Below are 27053 nucleotides of genomic sequence, written 5' to 3'. Positions count from 1 at the left end.
TTTTGCCATATTGCAGCTCTGTAGTCATTTCCCTCCTCCTTCAAAGCACAAGAACCCTCCACAAATGTCAGCAACAAATCCACTGATGAGGGATTTAAACACAAACAAGAGCAGGTTGCTCTTTTCTGAGGCGAAGAGAAAGGGTCCATGACCATCATCATTTTTAACAGGCCTTTGTGATGAAAAAACATACATACATATATATACACATAAACAATCTGTTCTACCTATATATATATATGTATATATATATATATATATATATATATATATATATATATATATATATATATATATATAAACAATCTGTTCTACCTACCGAGGTTCAATCTGTATTTTAGACCATCATTTCTTTTTAAACACTGTGTACTGCACAGTGGCAGTGGTGTAAAGTGATGGAAGAGCAGATATGCAGTCATACACACAAGCACACAAGAACTGTCACTTCATTACATTAAGACACTAAATCAGAGAGATACACAAGAAATCCTCGCTAACGTTTTGAAGGCCACAAGTCGACATGTTAAAGACATTATTTGAATCATATCTATACATAATTGTATATATTAATCAGGTCTTACCCTTCATTTTTTTTTTTGAGTGATTACCAAAGCACACAATGTTGTGGATGACAACAGGAAAACTATATTATCTCACAGGGTGTTATCAGCACAAAAGCTGCTCTGCTCCTGACTTCAGCAGAAAGACTAAAAGAATGATCAACTAATGATTTGGAAGCACTGCTTTTTTCATTTCCTCCCCTTCAGCCGGACCCGAGTCGAAGCAGCACAAAATGTCTTTGTTCCTGTCTTCTCAGATGTGTGATGGCAACAAGGGAGTAGGTGCTAAGACTCAAGGAGAGGGGAACCAAACTGGGATGAAGGGGAAAACACTGCTCCACCACTGGATCAAACAGCAGTGGTCATCCTGGAGATCTCTTAGAACAGAGAGCCACTAGAGAGGGTCAGCTGTCCAAGTGAGGGGCGGGAGGGGGGGGAGGAGAGACAAGCCGGCCTTTGCGGTAGCGGTCCACCAGGTGGCTTCGATGGGTCTTTTCGGGGCACTTTGCATTCAATGCTGAGGTCAAAATATGTCCGGACAGCCCTCCCAGTTGCCACAGTCCTTGGCTTCCCAATAGCCTCCCTTGTAGATATGGATTTGCTCACCTGTGATCTGGTCCTCGCAGCGCTCGAACCAAAGTGCCTGGTGGCTGTCATGAGGCGAGCCTGAGAGACAGAGAAATGGTGTTAACAGCAAAGACAAAACTATTCTAGATAGAACACTCAAACAGGAATGACAGCATGAGGCAAAAAAGTAGTACTTGCTTTTTAAGGACGGATCAGTAAGAGAGTCCTCATCGACAGCTTTTGGAAGAGAAAGGGGGGATCAAAGACTTTTTTTTTACTCTTTTATTCCAAGATTTTCAAGATTTGCGTGGTAAAAGGGAATACAGATGAAGTAAACACACACGAGACACTCACTTTCTTCTGACTGGCTGGATGTGCGTTGGCTGGCAGCTTCCCTCTCCCTCTCCCGCCGGACACTGCGCTGCTTCTCCTCCAGTCGCTGCTTCTCCGAGTTGGCCTCGTCCCAGCGGCCGTCCTCCATCAGACGCTGGTCAGGCCGGCGCCGGCTGTCAGAGGGGGCCACGCCCTCCTCAAACTCGTTTAGGGTCAGCGCCAAGTCCGTGAAGTAGTACATGGTCTCTGCTCTCTCACTGTGGTGAAGCCAAGATGAAAAACAGCACGGAAAGTCAAAAAGCCCAATAGACCTTTAGACTAGTTGCGATTCTCTCTTTACGGATGGTAAACTAGAACTACGATAACTAACTTTTTTAAGGAGCTTGTTATTGTTACCTCTTGCTTATTCTATTGAATATTCTGTTTTTATTATATTTTAAATTGTTTGAATGTAGCTTTAAAAAAAAGGAGTAATGTGTAGTACCCGGCCATCATACTGTTTAAACAATAAAAATAAAAAAGCCAAACCAACTACCAGCAGTGCAAGGCTACACAAAATGCATACTAAAAGTGACACTGCTATTGTATATGAATGATGTGTTGCAAGAAACAAACTATCAAAAGCACATGGACCGTCGATGGACGGCCAGCTCTACTTACAAGTAGTACTCGAGGTACAAGTAGTACTACAAGAAAGTACAGGCAATATCTTGCAGCACAAGACATAAATGTATTTGGCACATCAAAACTATCCCTGTTCATAGTTTGTAGATAATGATTGTAAAAATCAGAACCCTAATCTTACCATGTTTTTAATATTTTACCCACTTTAACTTTGGGTAAAATTATAGTATGTAATTATGACAATTAATGAACTATTCATGAATAATATGCAAAATAAAAGGAAAATAAGCCGATGTGCTATGGTGCCTACCGTTTGGGTCGTCATCTACTCACTAAACAAAATGCATTAAGATCATTTCTTGCAGTAAATGAATGGATGGGTTCTTGGCATGTTATGAGTAAGCACACATTTTACTTGCCAACCATCTTTTATCATGTGATTATTTCTGCTTAAAAATGAATAAAAAACGATTTGTACAGTATATGATTCCATTTTGCTGGATCACTGATGTCTTCTTAGTGCTTTTCAGTCTGTCAGCATAATGTTACGCACACCCAACACTGATAGTACTTACGGTAGAGGGTTCCTCCTCCAAACCTCTCTGGCTTTGAGAGTTTGATAGACGGTCTTCTGTTTGCCCTCCGTGCCGTTCTCTCCTCTGCTGCTCTGCATCACCCGAGAAAACTCCATCTTCTCATCCCACGTGCCCGACAGCACGTAGTGGGCCTTGCCGTCCTTGTCCATCACCACACCTGTCACCTGAGGAGTTTACAGAGGAGTGAAGCATCACGGGTCATTTAAACTAAAGAAACTGGTCACAGGGTTTAGTTATACCGTGATAACTGGTTTGATTCCATGCACACCATTTTTTCATTACGACACATTATGGTTATTAAGTAGCCCCAATTGGTTTTAATTTAGAAATGAACTAACAGATCCACTTGAGTCTGACAGATCGTGAAGGAGATGAACTTTTAGTACAGGTGGAAGTTGGAAAAGGCCCACGTTGTGTTTGTTCCTGTGTGTTTAGGGTGACGAAACAACAGCAGTTTGCTTCAGGGTGTGTATTGCCGGCTCAAAATGAAGGTTGAAGTAGGGGACGGGAAGGGCCCGTCACACGCTGTCGCGGCCTTTTCCTCACCTTCCTGGCAACGTCTCTGGAGAAGTAGCTGTAAGGAGCGAACTTCAAGTGGCAGCGGTCTCCGGTGGTGTGGTTCACCACGTCTATCTCTCCTGACTGGCAGAAAGCAAGAAAAACAAAGATGTAAAGAACGCAGACTGGTGTGCTATCAAACAACAACTACGGTAGCACAAAATGAATAAAAAGAATGTTGTGGAATTTTGTATGTTTTTTTGCATGTATAAAAACATAAAATGGGTCCAAATTGCATGTTTAAATGTGTCATTTTACTTTTATCTGTCGGTCTCACCTGATCGATCCATAGTTTTCCGACAATGATGTTGTGCACTGTGGTGGTGACTTTTTTCCACGTGTAATGATTGTTGCCCTTTTCAAAGATAGCGTGTATTGTGCCTGCGTGGAAAGACAGAAAGCACACAGCGCAAACAAATGTCACGTCAACTTGTTGCTCTAGCACTAACTAAAGGTGTGAGAATGTTATTACAAGAAGTCTGAATGATTTGTACAGGCCATGCGTGTTCAGATAAAGCCAAGTGTGGAGTCGCACCCTCAACCTACGTCATGATTAGACCATAAGCTTTGCTTAATATGTTCTGAGCCTCTTACCTAAAGGCATAATGGAGAGGTATTTTCCCCTGAATTTGCTGGCAACAGTTATTTCCTGCCTCAAGATCCAGCCACGATCCGAAATCACATGATGGGCTGCTGCAGGGGGGTGGTGACTCACCTGAGAAAGAGGTAAAGGCGTGAAGGGTACAATTGGTTTAAAATAAAACTTGACACGGTACGATGTAAAGTATGTCAACAGATTGTGCAAAGTCTTTTGTGACAACAACTCATCAGTTGAGAATCAACAATTCCATTGTTTTACTTTGTCTGGAGAGGCTTTCTCCACAGCGACACAGGATCACCGGATTTGTGTTATTAGACTGGATATATTAAGTTTGGTCTTCAGGAATAGAAGCCAGTTCTGCCCGTTTTCCAACAATAAGCCTCCAATCTGTGTCCTGCAGTCAGTTTCTGTTTCTCCTTTTTACCCACAAAAGAAAATGGATTTTGCCCTTTTCAACCTTCCATGCCAGAATATACACCAAATTAAATATCACAAAAACCTATTTCCATTGGAGTCCTGTATCTTCATGTCAAAATGTCACAACCACAATAACTTGTAGCACAAGTTTAGTTTAATCCACAACCACAAATTAACCCTTGCTACTTCTCTGTAACTGATTTACAACAATCTAAAAAGGAAGCTAAACACTAACAAAATTAAGTTGTTTTTTTTCAAAATTAAGACTTTCTTCCTGACATTGATTCTTTGATCAGTATAATTTCCTTAGTTATACTTGTACGTCTTTCTCCGTTTCTTTTTCTCTCACCTGCTCGCAGAGGGAGCGGTAGCCGCTCTCTCTCCGGCGGTCCAGCTCATACGTCTCTCCCAGCAGAGGGTTGAAGGGTTTGCCCGTGCGGTACACGGTGGTCGAGTAGGAGGACACGGAGAAGGCGGCCACGTAGCACATTTGCTCCAGCGAGCTCTGGCACTTGGAGGCCTTGTCCAGCAGCTCGTGGTACTCGAGGTCCTCAGACAACCGCTGCAGCATCGAAATGGGCTCGTTGAAGTTTACCTACAGATCAGAAGGATTCAGAAACAAAGTGATGTTAGCATTCCTGCTCAAAGTGACATTAATATTGAGTTTGTCAATTTCTACTAATACCATGGTCTTTCTAAGCAACAGCAGGCCCACTACCACATCTAAACATAGGGCATGCTCTTACACTATATAATATTTACAGTATAATTCACTTGTTACATACATTGAGTTTGGTCCGTGTTGCGACAGGTAAAATTAGTATGTTTGTGACTGAAATGGATTTTGGCTGATGCGAAATAACAAAGAAAAGAGCGAAAGAGACGAGGTAGTGAGACAACAATGATGGTAAGTCGTAATGATGATGACGACGAGTGTTTTATGATGATAAATAATTTTACATGTTTATTTTAAACACAGAAAAATTATAATAAGTAATGATGATGATGATGACTCAAAGCGTCTTTGAGTATTTAGAAAAGCGTTGTATAAAATTAAAGTATTATGATGATGATTGGTGTGTTTGGTTTGTATTTTGTCTTGTGAAATATTTTTGTCTTTCCATGTTGGATTGAATCTGTCTATTTTTTTATTTTCTCATTTACCGTATTACTCTTTCAAACAAAGTGTTATGTAAAGTCAGATTTGAGCGACAAAAAGAAATTGTTATAATGAATTATGTTTTGTATTTCCGCTGTGCTGAAAGAAATGTGCGGTTGGACAGAACACAAATACAGGGCAAGTCTCTAAAAGGAATAAACACTTTTTGTTTTTCAACTGATCTGCCGCTCAAACTGTCAGCTTAGCTATTTTAACCACAGATGACATTGACAAAGTGTTTATTGTGTTGTGATAGAAACCACGTCACAACTGCAGGCTGGTGCCAATAGCATAAGATGTACCGATAGGACCTTAAGATGTTTGTCACAGTAAATGCATTCCTTTTGTCATCATGCAAAGACACAAAAAGAGCCGCCGATGGGGTTGGTTGCGGAAGAGGAGCTGAAACTGCCTGAGGCCTCAAGCGGGAAAGGTGACAGACAAGCTTCTTGTAGGTCACATTTGATAACCTTAAAAACACTCACAGGCATCGGGATCTTGGACAGCTCTTTGCCAATACAGTTCTTCATGATACTCCACAGGTTGAGAGAGTAGTTGGGTTTATCGGAAATGTGTGTCCGTCTTTTCTTCAGTGGTACCAACTCCTGTGAGGGAGATTCCTGGTTCATCGCTAGAGGCTCCTCATTAAGCTGAAAGGCAGAACATTCTTTCAATAAACAGCATATTTCTCGAAATAACGAAAGCTTTCAAAACAGCTTTACAGTTTTTGTTCAAACATGTTTGCAATGCATAGTAAAAGTAGTAAATTATGGTTAAAGTCATTTAAATGAGGTTCGAGCTGAAAAAAAAGCAGTCTTTAAACTGTCATCTCAGAATGAAACCTACCGATTGGTCATCAGGACACATTTCACTGTTGAAACCGCTGATATTACTGCTTGACCTTCTGCAAAGAGGTTTAAAAACCAAAGTTTATCAGTTTATCACACAAGGAAATTAAACATGTACATGTTCAACTGACACGGAACTCAATGTTTCACAACAAGGGAGTGGTGGAGACATCACCCTGAATAACTTCATCACATCTCATCAAGCAGGTCATACAAGGAAATTCGTTGAACAGAAGCATTGTGAGAATGACTAAAGGGCCCGTGGGAATTTGACAATTAAAAAGTATTTCCTTGTGTGACGCATTTGCGGTAAAAAAAAGTATGTACGGCGAATGAATGTGCACTGACTTGTGGAACTGAGGGTCTGCCGGCACGGTGATGAACTCAGGAGCTTCCTCCATGGCATCAAAGAACTCATTGTCGTCGTCATCGTCGCTGGCTTCCCCTTTTCCCGGACCAGCAGAACCTTAAAAATAATACTGCTTTGTCAGTGGGTTCAATATAGAGACTGAAAACCTATTTATGAATGAACCCTTTTTTTTTTTAAATTAAATGCATTTTGCCCCATTGCTGACACTTATTAATGCACAATTATCAAGCAAACTGCTACAGAAGCCCTGATAAGAGAGTTGGGAAAGAATGAGCATATCCTCACTGTAACAAGCTTCAGAATCACATCTTACTTTTATTGTCTGAAGTAGCATTGGCCTGAGAAGCCCCTCTGAATGCTCTCTCCAGGTGGTTGTGCTGCTTGGCCAGTTGCTCTAAAGTCTCCTCCAGCCTGACCCGCTGGTCCCGTTCTAATTGAAGGGCTTTCTGCCACCGCTTGCTATGAGCCTGCGCAAGCGCAAGGAAGTCTCGGCACGCCTGAGGGGCAAAACATCCAACAGGGTCAAACTAGAACCATTGAAACTAGAGATTCAATTAACATGAGACTTTTTGACTAGTTCATTTGGTCTGCACAGAGTAGAGATTGCATGAAGGTAGATTCATATGGCCCACTAATTTACGCATCAAACATGGTAAAGAAATAGATCAAATGAGCAAGAAGGCGACACCTACATTAATCATGGCATTGGAGGTGATGCGGAACAGCGTGGCTCTCTCCGTCACCTGACGGATCTTATCCCCAGCCTCTCCAGTCATACGTAAACTGTCCAGTTCTGATAGAGACCTGTAATAAATATCAAAATGTACATCGTGACTAAGCAGTTGGGACAATATATCATCAGTGCACACACTGTAAAAGGCCATGAGCTTTCAGACTTAATGGACTGTTATTGTTTTGTCACGCTTGTTTTGTCTGTCAACGGCATTGTTTGTACGGCATGTGACTGTCAATGCAAGAGTGATATGATATTCTGGCAATAAGGCGATTACTTCAAAGAAGGTTTTGAAATAGAATTTTCACATCAAATATTAGTATGCGCGCGTCTCAGACGTATGAGTTTTGGATACTTTGTTTCCAGGTTAAGAGAAGAGAGACATGAGACACTTTGGAATGTGAAGCAGAAAGTGAGAGTGAGAGAGAAAGTGAGAGAGAGCGAGCTTAAAGGCTGATCAAGGCTGACCTCTGCAGGGCAGATCCGTGCTTTGAAATTAGATCGTTGCAGGTGCTGAGATCCTCCACCTTGCTGCCTAAAATTCTGAGAGCAGACTGAACTTCTGAATTCTGTGATCCGCCACCTTGTCCTGGTGCTGCCGGCGGGGAAGACGGGGGAAAGTCGTCCCCAGAGTCATCTGTTTACGGTCGAAGTAAAAGGAAAGCAAAGAAAACACATCAGAATAAAAAAAGGCTTTTATGAGATACTGAAAATTATTTTTGTTGGTCTTCCTATGTGTACGTTTTACCTGACTCAGCCTGCATGCGTGCTGCTTTGGCTTTGGCCAGTTCCAGGGCAGTGATCCAGCGCTGACGTTCTACTTCACAGCTGGCCTTCAGGTGGTAGGTCTGTGCTCCACCGTTGGAAATGACAAAGTTGCAGGCGTCATCCACAGTGATAGTTGCTGTGGCCAGGTTGATTGTACCTCGACACGTGTGGCCCATCTCTGCTTGGGTCCTAATGATCAGAGATGTTTGAGTTGACAATTTTAGGACAAATGTAACCAAACAACAAAAAGTAAAATTGTTGCTTAAATTGATGTGTTTTTCATGAAAGCCTACCTGTAGTATGACAAAAGGCCATTGCTCAGGACAAACCACCGCCGCTGATAACCTTTGATGTAATTTGTCCATTTGAACACCCATCCTTTGTATGTGTCGCCAGCAGGCGTAGGGGTGGGGCTCTTGGGCTCCGACATCTCAGCCCCCAAAATCAGACGGATTTTAGCAAGCTTGAAGGGAAATTCAAATGAAAAAAATGTTATGTCAAATAAGGGGGCTTGTGTTGTCATATAGGGGTGACTTTATTTATCAATACGCTGGCTGCCTCTAATTTAATAAACTGTTTTGTCTATTGATTCACCATTCAACTTATTTTTGGCAAACTAATCCACATATTTGCTGCTTCAAAGCTTCTCAAATGAGCATATTTATGTAGTTAATTATGTTGGGCCGCGTGTCAGACAAGGCAAGCTATTTTTATGAGTTATCTTGGACTTTGTGAAATTGCAATAATTCATTAATAATAAAGACATCAGTTAGACGAAGTCTTACATTGATATAAATCCTCTCAGCATTTCATTTTACAGTAAAAGGACTAAGACACTTTTGATTGATATTGATCTTTCAGTGTGGTTCGACATGTCAATGATTAACCATGGAATCAATAGAGATGTACTGCTAACACGTTTTGCTTGGAAAACTTGTTTCAGCTGGAATTATTCGTGCACAAATGAGAGACAGAGTTGACACAGTAGCCAATATTTTAAAACCTGTGATATTGATATAGTTAGGCCAATGTGACAGTTCTGCAATCAACTAAAGAAAACAAACGATAACAAAATAAAAACTTCTGACACATCGATGAGTATGACACCAGAGGCTAACCGACGTTAGCTCCACGTAGGCCAGTGGGAGCCATCGTAATAACAGCCCATAAAGTAAAGAAACCCCGATGTGTCGTGTTTTCTCGAAGTCAACCAGCTGACGTGCACATTCTCTACATGGTAGTAAAAAAAAAAGAAAGTCGCGCAGCTTAACGCTCGTTAACCCACTAGCTCGCTTTCAAGCTCGCCGACGGGACAAATGTTTACCTTGACGTGTCCGAAATGTGAGCTGAGGGAAGCAGACACCCGGTGAAGTCACAGCTAACTTTGACACCCATACGCTACTGCACCTAACTAGCTGGGGAGGCTAACTAGCTAGCTGACCAACACAGGACAATTTATGATAAAAGCAGCCGTCGACGACACAAGCGCGGTGGTTGTAAAATAAGGAGACACCGATGGGTTTCATGAGTGTCCCTCAATACTTGTGTGTATTGTGTTCATTCTACAGCTGCGTACGCGGTTAATAATCTACAGCTAGCTACATCTAACTAGCCTAACGTTGGCTCGTTGGTTACACCCGGTGCAACATAATGTTGGCTCGTCTGGAAACAGATAAACGACATTGTTTCACCGATTGGCCTTCAAAGTAAAACTACATTGTATCGGTATTAGTTGTCTTAATGTTCATCTCAGTTAGCGGCCATCGAAAAATAAATATAAATATATATATAGCAATATCTACATCTCCATAAATAGATTACGCGTATGCGTTCTGTTAACAACAGCTATCATTACATTTACTGATAACTGTTCCTGTAGTGCACTACAATTGTATCATGCGAATGTGTTTTATTTTGAAGGATACAAGCGGAAACAGCGTTGATGGAATACCGATAACTTTACACATTCAGTGATTTTTTTTACTACTCACTAGTTCGCTCAGCTAACGTGTACGTCAGCAACATAATGTCAAATATATTCATCTTAAAATACAATTGAAACTACTGAACACTATTTGAAGCACATTCAATACAGATAAAAAAAAGATATATTGAACTCCTCGTTTATGTAAACGTTGGAGCAAGCTGTAAAACTGCCTTTTTACTTATTAAAAGGGCACAATATGAGTCCACACGTACTGAACTGCATTATTCCGATTATTATGTGACTAAAGTTAAACGACAAGAACAAAAATTCGACTCCGGTGGGACTCGAACCCACAACCTTTGAATCACTTCAAACTGACCTAGAAGTCCAATGCGCTATCCATTGCGCCACGGAGCCACTTGTTGATATGTGGAGTTATACGCAATTTATTCAAAATCTGAGCCAGTATAGCTATATCAAGATTTTATGACGTATGGATAATATTCTGTTCATAATGTCTAGACGTTAGCGCTGTTTTACGTTGGTCTAAAACCACTGTTCGCTTCACAAACACCACATTTGGGAACAAATAATGCAACCTGCGTTGTGGGATGTTAACCACCGGGTGGCGCTGGAGCCCCATTCACGACACGCGAGAAGGGCTAACTCTACTTATGACGACGTTAACGTTAGCGAAATAACATAATGAAAATGTAATGTAGTTATTAAATCGGGTCTATGGGAATAGGGTTTATGGGAATACATGAGAAGTGGTGGTATTCTGGTTTTCTGTTCAGAGTAGAAACACAATACAATATGGTGATCGGTAGATGTGCGTGGACACGATGTACTTTGGACGTGCGGGGTCTTGAACCGGTGACTCTACAGTTCCCGACCAAGTCAGAGATATTTGCTCATGCCTATTTTATTTAAAAAATTAAAAAAACACATCCATTATTTAGTTAAATTAAATGTAATTGATTTAATTCATGGGAATCACCTTTTAAAATCAATCTGATTCACTGAAACGCGTCCACGGGTGTTGTTTGTTTGTTTTTTTCACCAAAAACAGTGCCGTTGGGAGTTGAACAAATTCTTGGTTGTGACAGCCAATCACCTTTCATTCTGTAGCCACAAATCAACCAGAAATTATCCGCTGCGGCCAATCAGTGCTCGTATTGCAAAGAAGAATTATTCGATTGATGACTTGGAGCATTATGTGATGATGAAGAAGATAAGAATAGGACAGATTTGATTATTATAATGTATTGACTTAGTTTGAGTTCAGAAAATTTAGTTTTACATTTAAACCTGTACATCTTTGAGTGAAGTTGTTGAAATGACAAATTAATAGTAGTAATAGTAATAATAAATTGGAAGAAGATGATGAGAGAGATACACAGAACACAGAAATATCCGTTTTGTATGTTTTTATACAGTTAAAATAATAATGATGGCAATATTATTATTAATAACAATAAAGTGCAATAAAATACGCAATAAAAGTAATGAAATCAAATGAACACAGAAACATCCAAACCCGTAGACATAACACAGAAATGTAGTGTAAACATGCATGTGTCTCCTCAAACCTAATTAATTGCCTCTACCAGCAGTGTGCCATCAACCAGCCTTTTAATAGCATTGGTTAGGCTTTTCTGGTTAAGCTCCTTCCTAACCAAGAGGGCGCAGATAAAGGTGGTGCAGCGTGCTGGGGACCTTTCCAGCATATTGCTTATTCTTCATGCCACTTTTTAACACGAACACAACTCGACAAGTCTTCGTTATCCATACACACCCACGTGTGCGCGTGCGCGTTTACGTTTTGTAAACGAACAATGGGTTCAGTCGACTTTGAGCGGGTGGCACATATTTGGGAGAATGGGGCATATGTTGGTATTTGGTGCTTTTGCGCATGCGCACACATCCGGTCTGTGAGACAGGAATCCGGTTGTAGACGGACCTTCTCCCTCTTGACTCCCGAGTGTCTTTGATATATCCTGCCATGGGCGGAAGTGTCTGGGATTCTGCTCTGCTCTTCAAATTGGCCATTTGCGAAAAGGAGACGGGGCCAACACCGACGTTGTCTTGCGTTTAGTGCGACCCGGTCCGCGCTCGGTCCTCCGACTCCATCCAGCGTCGCCGTGCATCGTTTCCTGTCGCTCTGTATCGGCCCGGGACATGCGCAGTCAGGATCGGCTTGTACTACAACAGACGTGCGCAATTACTGACGGAACTAGCGCGAGGATAGCTCAGTGTTGGGTGATAGTACGGATGCGTGTTTATTTCTAATGGACGTGTTTGGTTATAGGTCTGCGCAATCTACGTGAACGCCTGTCTGGACACAGTAGAGGATTAAGTTACTGCTTCTGACGGCGGATTATTTTTTATTGGCCTCATCCTGTCACGCCCGAGTCTTTAGGGATCCTTTTTTTTCAATTAGGAGAAGTCGAAAAGCCAGGTATGCTATTATACTCTATACTAATAACCTCGTTTCCATACAAATGTGTCAGTCTGGGATCAACTGTGCGTTTCTGCGCACCCTTTGTCGCGCATGCATGTAGTTACTCTTTGCAAAAAGCCACATTTGCTTGCATTGTTGTGCAGGCAACAATAGACCCCCTTCCCCCCCAACGGAAACGGTGTAAAGTATGTGGATGTTTTTGTAACTATATAGAAGGCAACTAAAACCACCGTCATTCAGTAAGAGGACATCATGTATTGGCCTAACGCGGATGCAGAGTGTTACACTGTGCGGCTCTACTATACAAAGCTGCTTGGATGTGGAGTCGTTTTATCCTCACGCGCTGCTGCGAGGAAATGGAGACGACTACCTGCATAGCTGCTAAAATACATTTTAGCTTTGAGAACATTGAGTTGCTAGCTCTGCCTGCCCAACCCCCTTCCCCTCACTGCCACGGCTTGTTTTGGTTTCAGGCGGATCATGCCCTTTTGTGCACTGAAGCTTTTCAGAACAGGCTCCCAGTATGAAAGAATTTGCCTGTTTGACCTTTTTTCTCCCTCTCTCATCTCGCTGACAACCCAAAGGTGTTGGGCATTTGTTGAATGAGCTGTGAAATAACTGAATGTACTTTCTTTTTTTTAAATTAGCTTTCAGCCACATTTTAGTGTATTTGCTCTATTTTTTAGGAATTCATCATGCATTTAACAGACTTTTATTTTCATGGCAAACATTTTTCCCTTCTCAAATGGGGCTTAAAAAACACAGCTATTTATCAAACACCGAAAGTACAACAAGACATCATCTAGTTACACATTGACAAAACTCAGAACTAAATAAGCAAAAATCAGAATAGAAATGCTTCACATGGCAAAAATTTAGTTTTTGTCTTGTTTGTTTTCTTGTTTCTTATGTAAACAGTGAACTCAGTTTTTCCAACATGATCCATGTTTTTAATCTGTGAACAGTATAGTTTTGTTCCCAGTGAAACAGATTTAGAAACCATCCAAGCAATTAAGGTGGCACATTGAGGAAGTGTGCTTGTAACCTGAATGACCTCCACAATATTAAACACTCAAACAAATGTATTACGACGTCATCTGCAGCGCATGAGTTTAACTTTGGCATAGGTTGTTATTTTCCGACTTTGTTTGGTTCTGCCAAGAGTGTAAAGAAGATGTTGTCTGTTTGCTTTAAATCCAACATATCTACAACCATGTGTGTCAAACAAAAACAGCATTTTCACATTTGTATAACTGGAGAATATCTTTCAAGCGTGTTTTTCCTGAAAATTGCTTAAACAATTAATCAAAAGTCCCATTTTGTTATATTCTTCGCTCTCTCATATGTCTTCAGCTGTATGTGCCACGTGATTCACGTCTCGTGTTCTTGTGTCTTCGCCGCAGACATGTCTTTCCGGCGTGGTGTCGTCAGGCAGAGCAAGTTCCGCCACGTCTTTGCCCAGGCGTGGAAAGCCGAGCACTGCATCGACGACGTCAGAGTGTCCCGCGTGACGTGGGACACCGGCCTCTGTGCGGTCAACCCCAAATTCATCGCCGTTATCATCGAAGCCGGCGGTGGAGGCTCCTTCCTCGTCGTTCCTATCAGCAAGGTTCAACACCCCCTCTCTGCAATCGATCAATATTTCTTTTTTTAAAAGCCTACTATCTTGTTGCCCGTCTTCCACTAAAAGCAATGTGTCAGCAAGTCTCTGACGCCTCACTCCATGTCTGGCCGACGCATATGCAGCACTTGTACAGTTCCAACACCAGTAGTGAACACGTGTTTTTCACCGGTAACGCATTTTTAAAAGCTCCTCGCGTCAGCCGTCACAGGCCGTAACTTTTTGTTTCCCCCCCGCAGAGCGGCAGAATCGACCAGGCGTGTCCCACGGTGTGCGGCCACGCGGCGCCGGTCCTGGACATCCAGTGGTCTCCTCATGACGACAACATCATCGCAAGTGCCTCAGAGGACTGCACAGTCAAGGTAGCGTCACTCTCGGTCAAGCTTGGGTGCTAGTGGTTTCGTGGTCCTCCATCGGTTATCATTGTCACAAAAGACAGAGGACCCCGCCTCACTACATTTGTGTAAACTAGATTTAATAACACCTACAGTGAATTTATTTCTTTTTCAGTTTTATATAATAAAAAAAAACAGCATATTGTTGTTGCTGTTGAAGAACTACTTGTGTTTTTAACGGCTGTTTCAAAGCCGCTGTTAATTCTGACAACAGATACCTGTACAGGGTCGCTACAATACGATTCTGAGAAGACTGCCGAGGCTTCGTGTGCGTACCAGAGAACCTTAAAAGGAATACTTTGACATTTTAGGGAAATACATGTGTTTCCTCTTTCTTGCCGAAAGTTATATAAGAAGATGATATATAGCTTTAGCTACGAGAAGGTAAGCCTAGCTTAGATCAAACACTGGAAGCAGTGGGACACAGCTAGCCTGTTTCTACTTGTCACTTCATTATAAAATGCTTATTATACTTATTAATAACTAACACAGGATATATTGTTTTATCTTGTACAAATTCTGAATTGACTTTATGGGGTGTTATGTGCTGGACGAGTTGTGTTAGCGGTTTCCCTCTGCTACCATTCTTTATACTAAGCTAACGTCTTGTAACTGTAGCTTCATATTTAACGGACGGAAGAAGAAAGCAAGAAAGAGTACTTCTCAAAATCTACTCCAGAGCGAAGAAAACAGTCTCTTTTAAAAGCCTCTATATATTTATGAGAGAATAAATTAAGCATGCAGATTTTTCCTGTATTTGTGCCCAGAAAGCTGCAAATTACATGTCGATGCATTACATAAAACATAAGCTCTCGTGTACCTGAATGGCTCCCATTCACAAATAAGTGTCTGCTTTGCCTGGCGGTTTAAAGGTGTGGCAGATCCCAGACGGGGGCCTGACGAGCCCGATGACGGAGCCCGTTGTGAACCTTGAGGGACACAGTAAAAGAGTGGGAATCCTGGCGTGGCACCCAACCGCTTTCAATATCCTCTTGACTGCAGGTAACGTCACTGTTGTGGGGATTAGACGCCGTGCAACCAGACCGATGTGGTTTATATGTCGTTTTACATAGATTTACGTGTCAAAGTAGCATGAGTTTTTATATAGCCAATGTAAATCGCCTCTGACACGTAATACATTTCCATGTTCCCTTGTTAACAAATACTCCCGATAACTATGAGAAGCATGGCTGCCAACATTATTTATGTTTTGCTTTCCATGTGCTAAACTCTTCACATCATCAGATCAGAGACTGGATTGAGCGACAGGTAGTGTTTTATTCTCTGTAGGGTCCTTTCCATAATGTTGTTGGACGCTTGTAATAACAATTTGAGCCTTTTTAGTGGATGTACACACTATTGTCAGGAAGGAATATTTTTTAGCCCGTTTATGGCTGCTGGCTGCAGTGCTCTCCCTCAATAATGGACCAATTTAAAGAACCATTTTGTTTCTCTTTGACACAAAAACAATGGGATAAAAGGTCAAGGTTGAACAATACAAAAGTCACCCATTAACCATGCCATGTCTTATGCTACTTCAAATCCCTTTTTAAAGAAATATTACTGGGAATGCGACAGAAAATTGCAGAAGAAGATTTAATATCCAGGAATTCATATTCACTCTTCCTGTGACAGTTTAGCACATTGACCGTACATTGTCCAGCCGTTTCCACCTGGAATCCTATTCTAATTGGTGAAAGGAAGTACATGATGTCGTCATTTTCCAACCAAGCTATGTCAAACCAGTGACAAAAACCTCCAAAACAACCCTAACTAGTCAAACTTTGTCAGAATTTGTTTCGAAAATAGTTTTTTTTAAATAACTCTTCGCTAATCCCTCTAAGATCTTTGTACTCTAGTTTAAATGTTATGTGTCCCTCTCATCTGTAAAGGTGGACCCTTCTGTCTCATCTGTCTGCTTCCTCCTAAATCAATCAGACCACATTACTACAATCCTCCGAATCCTACATTAGCTCCCAGTTTGCTGAACAGTACTATCTCGCATTTCCATTTCTGCTCCTCCTCTTGCTCTACAAATCCCCTAATGCCGTGGCTCCACAGACATCAGACATACTCTATATACTCAGCAGATCTCTCAGATCAGAAGACGCCAATCTCCTGAAATGTTATGTTCCTGCATTAAAAGAATTGGACGTTGTGTCCTCCTCTCTCCAGGCTGCGATAATGTGATTTGTGTGTGGAACGTGGGCACGGGGGAGCTTGTGTACCAGCTGGGGGATGCTCACCCAGACCTGATTTACAGTGTCGGCTGGAACAAAGACGGCAGCGCCATCTGCACCGTCTGCAAGGACAAGGCTCTGCGTGTCATCGACCCGCGAAGGGGCACCGTCCTCAAGGTCATTTCACATTTCTCGCCATGGGTGCATAGATGCATGTGGAAGAACAAGATGTGCTACACTATATTGGCCATGTGGGTTTTGTCACTGCGATGTCACATTGCATCCACATTCGTCCTATATCGGTGTGTTGTTGTTCCCCCAGGTGAAGGAGAAGGTCCATGATGGCACCAGGCCGATGAGAGCTGTCTTCCTCTCGGATGGGAAAATCCTCACCACGGGCTTTAGCCGTATGAGTGAGAGGCAGATGGCGTTGTGGGATCCGGTAAGTCTCGCGTTCATATTTAATGTTTCTTCAGGGCACAATTGTTCAACGGCAACTTCAAGTCAATGTAGGATGTAGTGCACAATTATTATTGGTTGAGAGGGTGGACGCACATGAAGTAAATGTATCTTATTTTATTTAAGGCAACATGAGGCTTCAGCTGTTGGAGCAAGTCAAAACAAGCAGATATCCTCAAGTCTTTTTTAGTAATAATTTACACGGCTGGATGAATGATTACAGCAAGAAAATGTCCCTATTCCATTAAGATTTTTACTTGTTTAACATTTAACATGCCATAACTGTAGTGTACATGCTATAACTGTCAATCTATAATCTAAACCAGTGATTTTTAACTGGTCGGTCGTGGACCCGTCTTTAGTAGGTCGAGGGTCCACGACAGAGTGAAAATAAATTGTAAGAAAAAAATCCTCCGCTTTTATTTTGAAGGGGAGTGCCATTTATTCACAGACCTTATGGTTGCGTTCACACCTCGCTTTACTTCCGTGAGTTTACTGGCCGGTCTGTTGAGGAAGTCACACAAACGTCCTCGTGTCCAGGTTCAAAATATAATCTGTGAGTGAGGCAAACTTTTTTTATGTCTCGTCATTCACACCGCCTTCAGGAAATGCGCGTTAATCTCATCCATGCGTCTGTGTGTGCACTGACTCTGCAAATAATCTACTCACAACCATTCTGGTGTATAACTCCAGACTCTGAGACTGTTGTCAGGAGCAAAAAGCTTAGATTCAGTGAGTGAGTATTCTCAGCTAAAGTTACATTATTTGAAACTTCAGAGTTGGACTTTTTATATTTCATGTTTGTGCATGAAAGCTGTTGAGTCTGTTTAAAAATAGAAAAAAAGCTACTGAATTGTTATGCATGTTGTATTACCTTTTGTCCTTAAAATGGACTTTTGGGTTTTTTTAAATTGACTATAAAAGGGAATATTTAAAACATTTTTTTTTCCCGTACATGCTGTGATAGTCTGTACCATCTCAGGCTCAAACTGCACCATCTTTTCATGAAATCAATTTGAGAAGTTGAACATTTTCCTTGATTTGGGTCGCAGCTTGTCATTCAGGGACGATGGTGGGTCCCGCACCCACAACAGTTAAACACCACTGCTCCAAACCATAAAGTTTTTGCATGTACATAAACTTTATCAAATAGATTAAATACATGTTTTGTGCTTTTCTTATTTTTATTTTTATTTTTTAGAAGGATCTATCTGAGCCAATGGCAGTCCAGGAGATGGATACAAGTAACGGGGTCCTTTTACCCTTTTATGACCCTGACACAAACATGGTCTACCTGTGTGGAAAGGTAGGACCTAAGGATTGTGCTGACAACACAGAATTATTTAAATGATCAATTTAGTATCGATACCCATTCAATTTCGGGTCAGTGGTCTTAACTGGATTCTCTGCTGGCTTTCAGGGGGACTGCACCATCCGGTACTTTGAAGTGACGGACGAATCCCCGTATGTTCACTTCCTCAGCTTGTTCAGCAGCAAGGAGCCACAGAGAGGTGCAGGCTTTCTTAGTAAAAGAGGTGTCGATGTCAACAAGTGCGAAATTGCCAGGTAAATAAGTTTGGTGATTTATCAGAGGCTGGCGGTAAATGATCCGTTTTCCTTATCGTCAACTTAGTCCATTGAAAGACAACAATACAAAACAACTATACATGTATCCTATGATTAACTAGGTAGTATTAAGTATTGCTTGTGTAGCCAAAACCTTGTGTGTCTTAGTCATCTATTGAAAATAAATCAGCGACACCTTCTAACTGGGTGACACGTTCCGTCATTACCATGAACGTACTTCCTACCGCACAAAAAGTGTATTAATCTGCGGCTGAAGATGCACTATTTACTCCTCTTTGAGTAATATTTTCTTAAAACTACAGTGCCCAGCTTTTATAGGAAGTTACTGAACCTTTGTTTAAGATGAAAAGATGTTGGATTTCCTGTTCATGTTCTGTAGGAACAAAGCATTTAGACAGATGTTGTTTTCACAGGGTTTTTTATTAACAAAAAGGAATATGTTGAATAAGCAAGCCTTATAATTCAATGAGATTACTAATTTTCCTGCTCTTTTGTAGGTTCTACAAACTGCATGAAAGGAAAGTGGAACCCATTTCTATGACGGTACCACGAAAGGTAAGAGATGCACCGCCTTTTTAGAAAAGAAAAGGAAAAAAAGCAGTTTGTATTTCTTATTTTTAAAAGGAAGTCAAAGCAGCATTTGCATGCCTGGAAAGTTCATCCATAACTGTAGTATGTAATATGTATGGCTTTTTCTGTCTCCGGCTTTCCCCTCCTAGTCGGATCTGTTTCAGGGAGACCTTTACCCGGACACAGCCGGCTCAGAGCCGGCTCTCCTGGCTGACGAATGGATCGCGGGGCAGGACGCGCCGCCCCTGTTGGTGTCTCTGAGCGGCGGCTACTCGGCTCCTCCATCCAAGCACAGGGACCCCCTCAGGAGCAAACCCAAGCTGTCCTCGCAGGACTCTGGGACGGGGGCCGCCCCGCCTTCAGCTGCTGCAGCCAAGGAGACGGAAGAAGAGGTGCCACAGCCACGAGTAGCCACGCGGGAGACGGATGGAAATAGTGACCGGCCAAAGAGAGAGGTGAGGTGACAGAAATGAGACGTTATTCACCGACAATTTAAGTGCTCCGAGTTGTTTTCTGACTTGTTCCTTCTCTCTTTGTTTCAGGAGGAGTTGTTGAACGAGCTGTTGGCAGAAATGAAGGCCTTGCGCGCGGTCGTCCTCGCTCAGAGCCAGAGAATAGAGTTGCTGGAAAGACAGCTGGCTCGAATTGAAGACGGGGATGTATGAGCAGGGCAGAGAACCACTACATTCGGAGGGCATACTTTACTAAATCCACAGACCGTAGCCTTACTAGAATCAACAGTACCTTAAGCTGTGGGAGAATGTAGTGCAGGATAGCGACGAGCTGTGGGTCACAGTGGCTTGCAACCAGGTCAAATATTGTGATGAAAACAAGACCGCTCATTATTTCTGTGGTCGTTTTCCAGACTGTGACTGAGGACGGGGCGTCATCTACGTAGGGGGAATTCTGACAGTGAGATAATATTTTGTTTTTCATATGAAGGAGTATTGTAGCAGCCATTTGGTGGTACATATAATGCAGCTTTGAGCTTTGCAAAATCCCCACACTAATATTGAAGGGCTTGGAAGGTGTTACAATTCCACGAATGCCTCAAGTTAATGCACAAAGTTGTGATTTAAAAGCATTGTATTGAAGTTAATGAAGGTTGACCTACTATAGCAAAGCAAAGGAGGGCCTCCAACATGATTTTCTTCCTCTAAAGCACTCACAAATATAACCATTAGGGCTATTTAATCAAGTAGTTGAAGCTGCTAAACTATGATGTCATATCAGGCCCCCAATTGTTATTCATTGTGTGACTTATGCTTTGTTTTACTGCTTTCATTATAGGACGCCATGTGTAAATGTAACCGTAGAAAAATGTTGTGGTACACATACCTTGACAGTGAGAGTTATGTGACTGATAGCTAATGAGAGCGTAGCTGAATATTTATGTGTATCGTGATTTTTGTGTCGTCTTTGCAGTCGATGAAAAGGTAGCACTTGTGAGTTTGATTTTTTTTTCTTTCTTTTTTTTACACGTTGTCAGGTGCGGGCTGCGGCTTTACAAAGGTTTCTGTAATATCACAAGGTATAGTATGTGTGCACAGAATCATTAAGAGATATAAATGCACAGAAATACTTGCCTCTTTCCTTCTTATGACTCGTGGAGAAAGGCTGCAGAGTCTTGTGCCCCCTAAAATGAACTGGTTTTTGAGTTTTAGCTGTAAGCTAAAATGAGAGTTGTTCTGTATACAACACATGCAGATATGACATAACCATAATGAAGAAGTAACGGTGCAGTCTGACTAAAACACTAGATTTATTCAGAACGCCATTTCAGAAAAGAAGAAGTTACTGTGAAATGGGGAAAAATGTAACAGTCTACAATTGCATTTATATTGCTGTTAAAAATAGTTTGATCTTTTTTTTTATTATTATTTACCTTGTTTTTATGTTTTTTTTTGTTTTATTTTAGAAATATTTTTCTGTTACCTCTGTCGGTCGATGATCGTGTAACAATGGTACATTCCACACCAAGCTTATCCCTTTATTACTTACTTTATAATTCTGTATGCACTGACCTCACAATACTAACTGTAAAACTAGTAGCAGATTATATGAGACTACATTGTGAAAACTTAATAAGCGTTCATTCCTCCTTTGTATTAAAAGAAATGTTCTGATCATGATCACGTTTGCTGTATTTCAATTACTCGGTCAACTCGTGTTGGATATTCTACAATGTAATTAAGCCGTTGCTTTGCACACACTCAACATGTGGACTCTCCATGATGAGTGTGTGCAAAGCAACAGCTGCATACTCCAAATAAATAGACACATGGACACAAATGCAGCACATTGCCTCCATAAAGGATGTAACACCCTGGCTATTTGTCACATTGTACAGTGGCTTTTTTCACCCTTCATGTCACGCAGCTCATAAACGTAATCTCAGCATTTGTGTCGACCTGTTTCACATTGCCTTCAGTCAAATGTGTATAGCTCTAAATTTAAATGTGTAATTTACGTTCGCTGAGGCCGTCTCCTCTTTCAGAGGAACCCACAAACCTGTGGAGTGTAACCTGCAGAAAGGCGTTACAGTTGCTAAAAGTTCACCTAACTGGAGCGAGTCTCTGGATTTTGTTGTACTTAATTAACTGTGTAAACTGAAATAATCATTTTATGAACTTACAAATTGGAAGCGGATCACATTTTCATTGCAAAAGTATAGAACTCCAAAATCAAAATCAAAAGACACAAGAATGGAAATAACCAAGCAACCTTGAAGGACATGAGGCAAATAAGTTTATTTTTAAACTGTTCCGAGATTCTCATCATGTACAGACTTCAAAATAAAGCTCTATTATCTTAGGTGACAAAAAATAATAATCTGATAACCATTTCTCATTGTTGTCAGTCTGCATCTGTGAAGGGAGATGATCTCTTGACTGCACACAGCGATCTCATTGGGTGCAAAGCGACGGCCTCCGCTCGGCGCCTGAGCTGTGGCTGCCTGGCCTCCGGAGTGAAAGCAGGATGTGGTCTTCATGTTTCACGTCACGAAGCTCCTTCAGTTCTCTTCAAATCTTTAGTTTCTAGCCAAAACCTTAGTATTTTTGTGGAAATCAAAAAGACATATCCAGAACATGGTTGAGTTCTTGGGCTCATTTAAACATGTTTTTTTTTTAAATGTATTGTCAAGAAATGCTTGAATTCTATTTTTGAAAAGGAAATTCAATTTTGATGGTGAGATACAAAGCACCCTGACTTTATGTTCACCTCGGCTGTTTTTTGTGTAGTTGAGCTGGTTGAACCGTCACAAGAAATAAACATACCGTGTCATTTATTTGTTTCCTGGATGGAGATTCTAGTCAGTGAAGAGTAGGATTATTTTTTTTTAATGCGTGTGATATATGCTGCACGATGTAATCTCCACCTGTGCTGCAAACCGAAAGTCAACTTTGCGGGGAGAAAATACAAAATCTCTTCCTCTTTTTAGAAATAAATGCACATTTTCTTATCTGTGTGTTCCACCACACCCTTCATGGTTTCGTCTTTTGATCTGTGTCCTCACCCCCTCCAGCCTCCTTCTACCACAAAGGGTTGCAGCATGCTTTCTTCGACACATTTCATGCATCAGCCTCTCTCTCACTGTATCTTTTTCTCCAAACACATACACACACACATACACGCACGAACACGCGCTGTCATACAGTTAAAAAGTAGACACAAAATGACACAAGTCAGCCTCTTAGCCGAGTTCATGTTCTGACGTCGCAAACTTTATCATCTGCTCACAACTTGGGTAAGTGCTTTACAGTTTATTTTCCAACCTTTTAAAAATGTTTTGAACATTATCATATCTCTTTTGTGCTGCACACATTTTTGTCTATTCTTAAATAGTTGTGATATTGAATGTCTCATGTTTCTGCTGCTCTTCACTATTGACATTCTCTATCTCTATCCATATTTATGAGTTTAAATATATAGATATTAAACTTAATGTTGTGTTTTAAATGGTTGTATAATTTCAGTATTTCAAGCATTATGTTCCCACATAGTGGGATTTCAACCTTTAAATTCATGTTAGGTACATACTTATTTCCCATTCCTATTTTTATTTTTTCGTTAAAATGATGTTGTAACACTCCGCAGATCTTTATGACTCTAATTAACCGTGTTGAAAAAAGTTTCCACTCATGGCAAGCTGACTGATATTCAAATATCCTTTCAACAGGAAACCAGCAACGCTGCGAGCAGTCTGCTAGCTTCCTGCCACCCCAGACAACACAACCAGTTTACAGTCACATAAGATAAAAGGCAATACAGACTTCCTGTCACATCTCCAATGTACGTTTCTTTATTGCAATTATGAACCTTTGGCTACGTGTTAGCTGGCAGAAATGGTGACTCTCATTGTAAATTGTATCTGGATTAAATATCCGTATTGACAACAAATATTGTCTGTTCAAATTCAGCCGCTGACGCGACTTTTTTAAGCTATAATTGTCATTTCTTGGTGAGCTAAACTTCAAACGCCACAGCAATTGAACTGAATGGGTAATCTTTTATGTGAAGCCATCTCATAGTTTCGCTGGAAGCACCATGAACCATTATTTAGTTTTTTAATTTTCTTTTTTCTAGATCCTTAATATCATCAATGGATGTCCTGAAAACTTCACAACTGCTTTAAAGTACAACGAGTTCTTCTAGATTCTGCCTGTAACTGCGACTTCAAGCCAGTGGGATTCTTCTACTCTACTCTAAGGAGGTAAAGTACATTTATGAATCTAATCTGTTTCAGTTTTGTGGAATGAGAAGACTTCTGTTGCTCTTGGAAAGAAATAGTAGTGGATTGAGGCCGAGTTCAAACAGTCTGCATAGTGTTCAGCATCTGTGTCAACCTGTTTTACATCACCTCTGGGGAAGTTTTGATAGCTTCATGAAAAACGTGACATTTCATCTAAATCAACTAATCTTTCTTGCACAAAAGGCCTTGTTTCATTGTACAAAACACACCCACCTGGGACCCGAGTAAAATATATCACAAAAAGAAAATACTTTGTCTCTGTACGGTAAATATGAAGCTACAGCTAGCTAGCGTAGTTTTTCCATAAAAACTGGGGGAAACAGCAAAATAAAGACATGTAATAATGCCAATTTGCTTTTTGTTTTACGGCACTGAACTTTACAGTATCTTCAAGCCTGAAAACCAGGCAAGTTTTCTTTATGTTAAGCTAAGCTAACTAGCTGCTTCAGCTATGTATGAACTGTGCAGACGAGAGCGGGACATGAACGACAGGAAAGCAAATAAGGGAATTTCCCAAAATGTCTAACTATTTGTTCAAGTGACAGTGGCACAGATTACAACAATATTCAAAGAAATGAATACATCCAAATGAATATGGTAACCTTTCTCTCTCTCTCTCTCTCTCTCTCTCTCTTTCTCTCTCTCTCTCTCTCTCTCTTTCTCTCTCTCTCTCTTTACTTTAGACATGGCTGACTCTGGAAACAAAATCACTTATGCATCATCCACTACCACCGTGCTGATCCTTTTATTCTCTCTACTCGGCCTCCTTGCATTGCTCTTCTTCTTGTACAAGAAGTTGAACAGGGAGGCCAATGGAGAGTACACTCTGCAGCGCATTGTGTATAAGGAAGGAGGGCTCAGGGACCGGGTGAGAAGGGCAACCTTGGCTCTGGAGACACGTCTCGGAGTCCAGCTGTGGCCTCAAAGTAATACTGATGAGGATGGAGAGGAAATGCAGGAAGTCCAAGATGAGGAGGGACAGGTGGAGGAAGGGAGTAGCCAGGGAAGTGACAGCGAGCGAGACGACCAGGAGGAGGAGGAAGAAGAGGAGGAGGAGGAGCAGCAGTTTGGTGGGGCAAAAGGAAAAGGACGTGACGATGATGACTCAAGTTTGAAGAGTTCGGAGGCAGATGAGCGAGACAGACTAACGGATGATGCGGAGGCAGGGGGAGAGACAGGGGAGAAAGTGGGAGACGGGGAAGGTCAAGGCAAAGCAAGTGGGGGTGCTGGATTGTTGATAAATCTAAAGCAGTTGTCTGGAAGTGCCATCTGGTCTGAGGAAGAGGGAGGTAAGGGCATAGAGAGTAATGTGACCGCACTGTGAGAACAGAATAAATAAACAATTACAAGAGAAGCTTCGGAAGTACTAAATTTGATTTTCCAACATAAAGTTCTAAATGCTGTTGCACACTGCCAAAGAAAAGCCTCAAAGTAGTCTAAAATACTGCAATCACCCTATAGATATCGCTGGAGGTCTTGTCCTTGATGATAGTTATGTTTTGTATCTTGATTTCACTTCCTGTTGGCATCACCATGGTAAAAAGGTGATTGATGGATGAAGCTGATATTATAATGTAGGAGTACAATAGATTGCATTTTCAATGTGTGTTTAAATGTTTACCAGTAAAACTGTTCACATTTAAATTTGTTTTGTTGTGTCAGGCTATTGCGTACTGTTTATTGTGGACTGTTTTTATAACTTTAAATGTTTTTTTCTGAATTTCATGAAAAATAAAAGCAGAAAAAACAACAACAAAAAATTGACTGCGTGTGTATTGTTCTTGATATCATATGTAGAGCTGAGAAGATTAGTAAATAAATTGATTGAGCACAGAAGATTTGTATCACTTATTAGGCAAACCAACAACATGTAGATGGTCCCAGCTTCTCAAATGTGGATTGCTATGTGGATTGATGCTGTAATGATAAGCTGACAAGGCAATTGGCAGAATATTTACAGTACAATCTTTGGTTGCAGCCGGTTTCATTATGTAGGAGTCAAACTTTTCCATCAACTGGCATTTAGAGAGTTATGTGAGAGTTATAATGTGTAGCAAACATAGATGACATATATATATATATATATATATATATATATATATATATATATATATATATATATATATATATATATATATATATATATATATATACATACAGATGTACATTTAGTTACTTCATGATTGTTTGTGTTCGCAAAACGTGTAACGTTACATTGTGTACAACGTTTGTACACCAACAAAATCTATAAAAGAGGATCTGTGTTTGCCAGCTAGATGTGTTTTCCTATCTGTGAATACAAATATATATATATATAAATAGAGATACATGCAAACCGTAACTTTATGTACTAATGTTTTTCTTACATTAGTACTAACATTTCAGTAATCTGATCAACAGCAGTACTACTTCTGCGGTGAAAACCAGTAATTTCGCTGGGCTTTTGGATAGATGGGGATGTAGCTCAGTGGTAGAGCGCGTGCTTCGCATGTATGAGGTCCCGGGTTCAATCCCCGGCATCTCCATACTTTTAACAACCTCTTTCTCTCCAGGTTGACTATACGGTACAAAATATCACGAGACAATGTTCATGTCTTTAAGCTGTTTTTATTATGAGCAACAAATACTAATACATTAGAACACGAAGTGGCGTGAAGTGTGCAGAGTGCGTGTGAGATGTGACATGCCCGTGATTGGCCAGACGGCGCGCAGGCTCAAATCGGATTGGACGTTGGAGGTCTTCGAGGCGCGTGAGTGTGGGAGTGTTCACGCACGCGAGTGTCAAACATTTATTTTGCACAGACCAAAAATATCTTCAGTGGTGGGTGAGAGCCACTCGATCGAGACATTATGGCTGAACCAATAAGTATAACAGAGTCAAAGTAAACATACACTATTGCAGTGAAACCTCATCTAAGCAATTATGTAACCAGAAATCCGTGTTTTTACCTCAAGACTGGAGA

The 27053-nt window shown here is 41.0% G+C and overlaps 2 protein-coding genes, 1 long non-coding RNA gene and 2 other non-coding genes across 5 annotated transcripts; 3 read left to right on the top strand and 2 right to left on the bottom strand.

The window, feature by feature from the left end:
* Positions 1-311: 311 nt before the first annotated feature.
* On the bottom strand, positions 312-9759 carry LOC137792518 (oxysterol-binding protein 1-like). The gene is made up of 17 exons (XM_068588251.1): positions 9459-9759; positions 8428-8597; positions 8115-8323; positions 7835-8003; positions 7326-7437; positions 6947-7130; positions 6612-6729; positions 6262-6319; positions 5901-6065; positions 4606-4851; positions 3833-3953; positions 3516-3619; positions 3227-3322; positions 2660-2844; positions 1482-1717; positions 1326-1364; positions 312-1226 (listed from the first exon to the last, which is right to left on the bottom strand). Exons 2-17 carry the CDS (start codon positions 8562-8564, stop codon positions 1084-1086), a joined length of 2322 nt encoding a protein of 773 aa, XP_068444352.1. The 5' UTR covers positions 8565-8597; positions 9459-9759; the 3' UTR covers positions 312-1083.
* A 631-nt stretch (positions 9760-10390) lies between these two features.
* On the bottom strand, positions 10391-10478 carry trnar-ucu (transfer RNA arginine (anticodon UCU)). The gene is given in 2 exon segments: positions 10391-10426; positions 10442-10478. It is a non-coding gene; the product is annotated as a tRNA-Arg (tRNA).
* A 1561-nt stretch (positions 10479-12039) lies between these two features.
* On the top strand, positions 12040-21469 carry coro1b (coronin, actin binding protein, 1B). The gene is made up of 11 exons (XM_068587757.1): positions 12040-12522; positions 13929-14134; positions 14386-14508; positions 15414-15543; positions 16717-16898; positions 17044-17163; positions 18382-18486; positions 18601-18746; positions 19265-19322; positions 19487-19792; positions 19880-21469. The coding sequence occupies exons 2-11, from the start codon at positions 13931-13933 to the stop codon at positions 20000-20002; spliced, it is 1497 nt and encodes a 498-aa protein (XP_068443858.1). The 5' UTR covers positions 12040-12522; positions 13929-13930; the 3' UTR covers positions 20003-21469.
* A 1481-nt stretch (positions 21470-22950) lies between these two features.
* Positions 22951-25772, top strand: LOC137792474 (uncharacterized). The gene is made up of 4 exons (XR_011078102.1): positions 22951-23085; positions 23518-23630; positions 23925-24051; positions 24774-25772. It is a non-coding gene; the product is annotated as an uncharacterized lncRNA (long non-coding RNA).
* A 771-nt stretch (positions 25773-26543) lies between these two features.
* trnaa-cgc (transfer RNA alanine (anticodon CGC)) lies at positions 26544-26615 on the top strand. Its single transcript has one exon. It is a non-coding gene; the product is annotated as a tRNA-Ala (tRNA).
* Positions 26616-27053: the final 438 nt, after the last annotated feature.

Source organism: Clinocottus analis, unplaced genomic scaffold (assembly GCF_023055335.1).
Source record: "Clinocottus analis isolate CAN_PGR_092001 unplaced genomic scaffold, fCliAna1.0.p SCAF_21, whole genome shotgun sequence".
NCBI classification, from domain to species: domain Eukaryota; kingdom Metazoa; phylum Chordata; class Actinopteri; order Perciformes; family Cottidae; genus Clinocottus; species Clinocottus analis.
The sequence above is the reverse complement of the archived record's forward strand: the minus strand, read 5'-3'. Positions and strand labels throughout refer to the sequence as shown.

Coding starts and splice junctions, on each gene's coding strand:
- LOC137792518 (XM_068588251.1), bottom strand. CDS start 8,564: ATGTCGGAGCCCAAGAGCCCCACCCCTACGCCTGCTGGCGACACATAC. Junction 8,004..8,114: donor ACGCATGCAGGCTGAGTCAG/GTAAAACGTACA, acceptor GACCGTAAACAG/ATGACTCTGGGGACGACTTT. Junction 6,320..6,611: donor GCAGACCCTCAGTTCCACAA/GTCAGTGCACAT, acceptor ACCTCTTTGCAG/AAGGTCAAGCAGTAATATCA.
- coro1b (XM_068587757.1), top strand. CDS start 13,931: ATGTCTTTCCGGCGTGGTGTCGTCAGGCAGAGCAAGTTCCGCCACGTC. Junction 18,487..18,600: donor TGGTCTACCTGTGTGGAAAG/GTAGGACCTAAG, acceptor GCTGGCTTTCAG/GGGGACTGCACCATCCGGTA. Junction 19,323..19,486: donor CTATGACGGTACCACGAAAG/GTAAGAGATGCA, acceptor TTCCCCTCCTAG/TCGGATCTGTTTCAGGGAGA.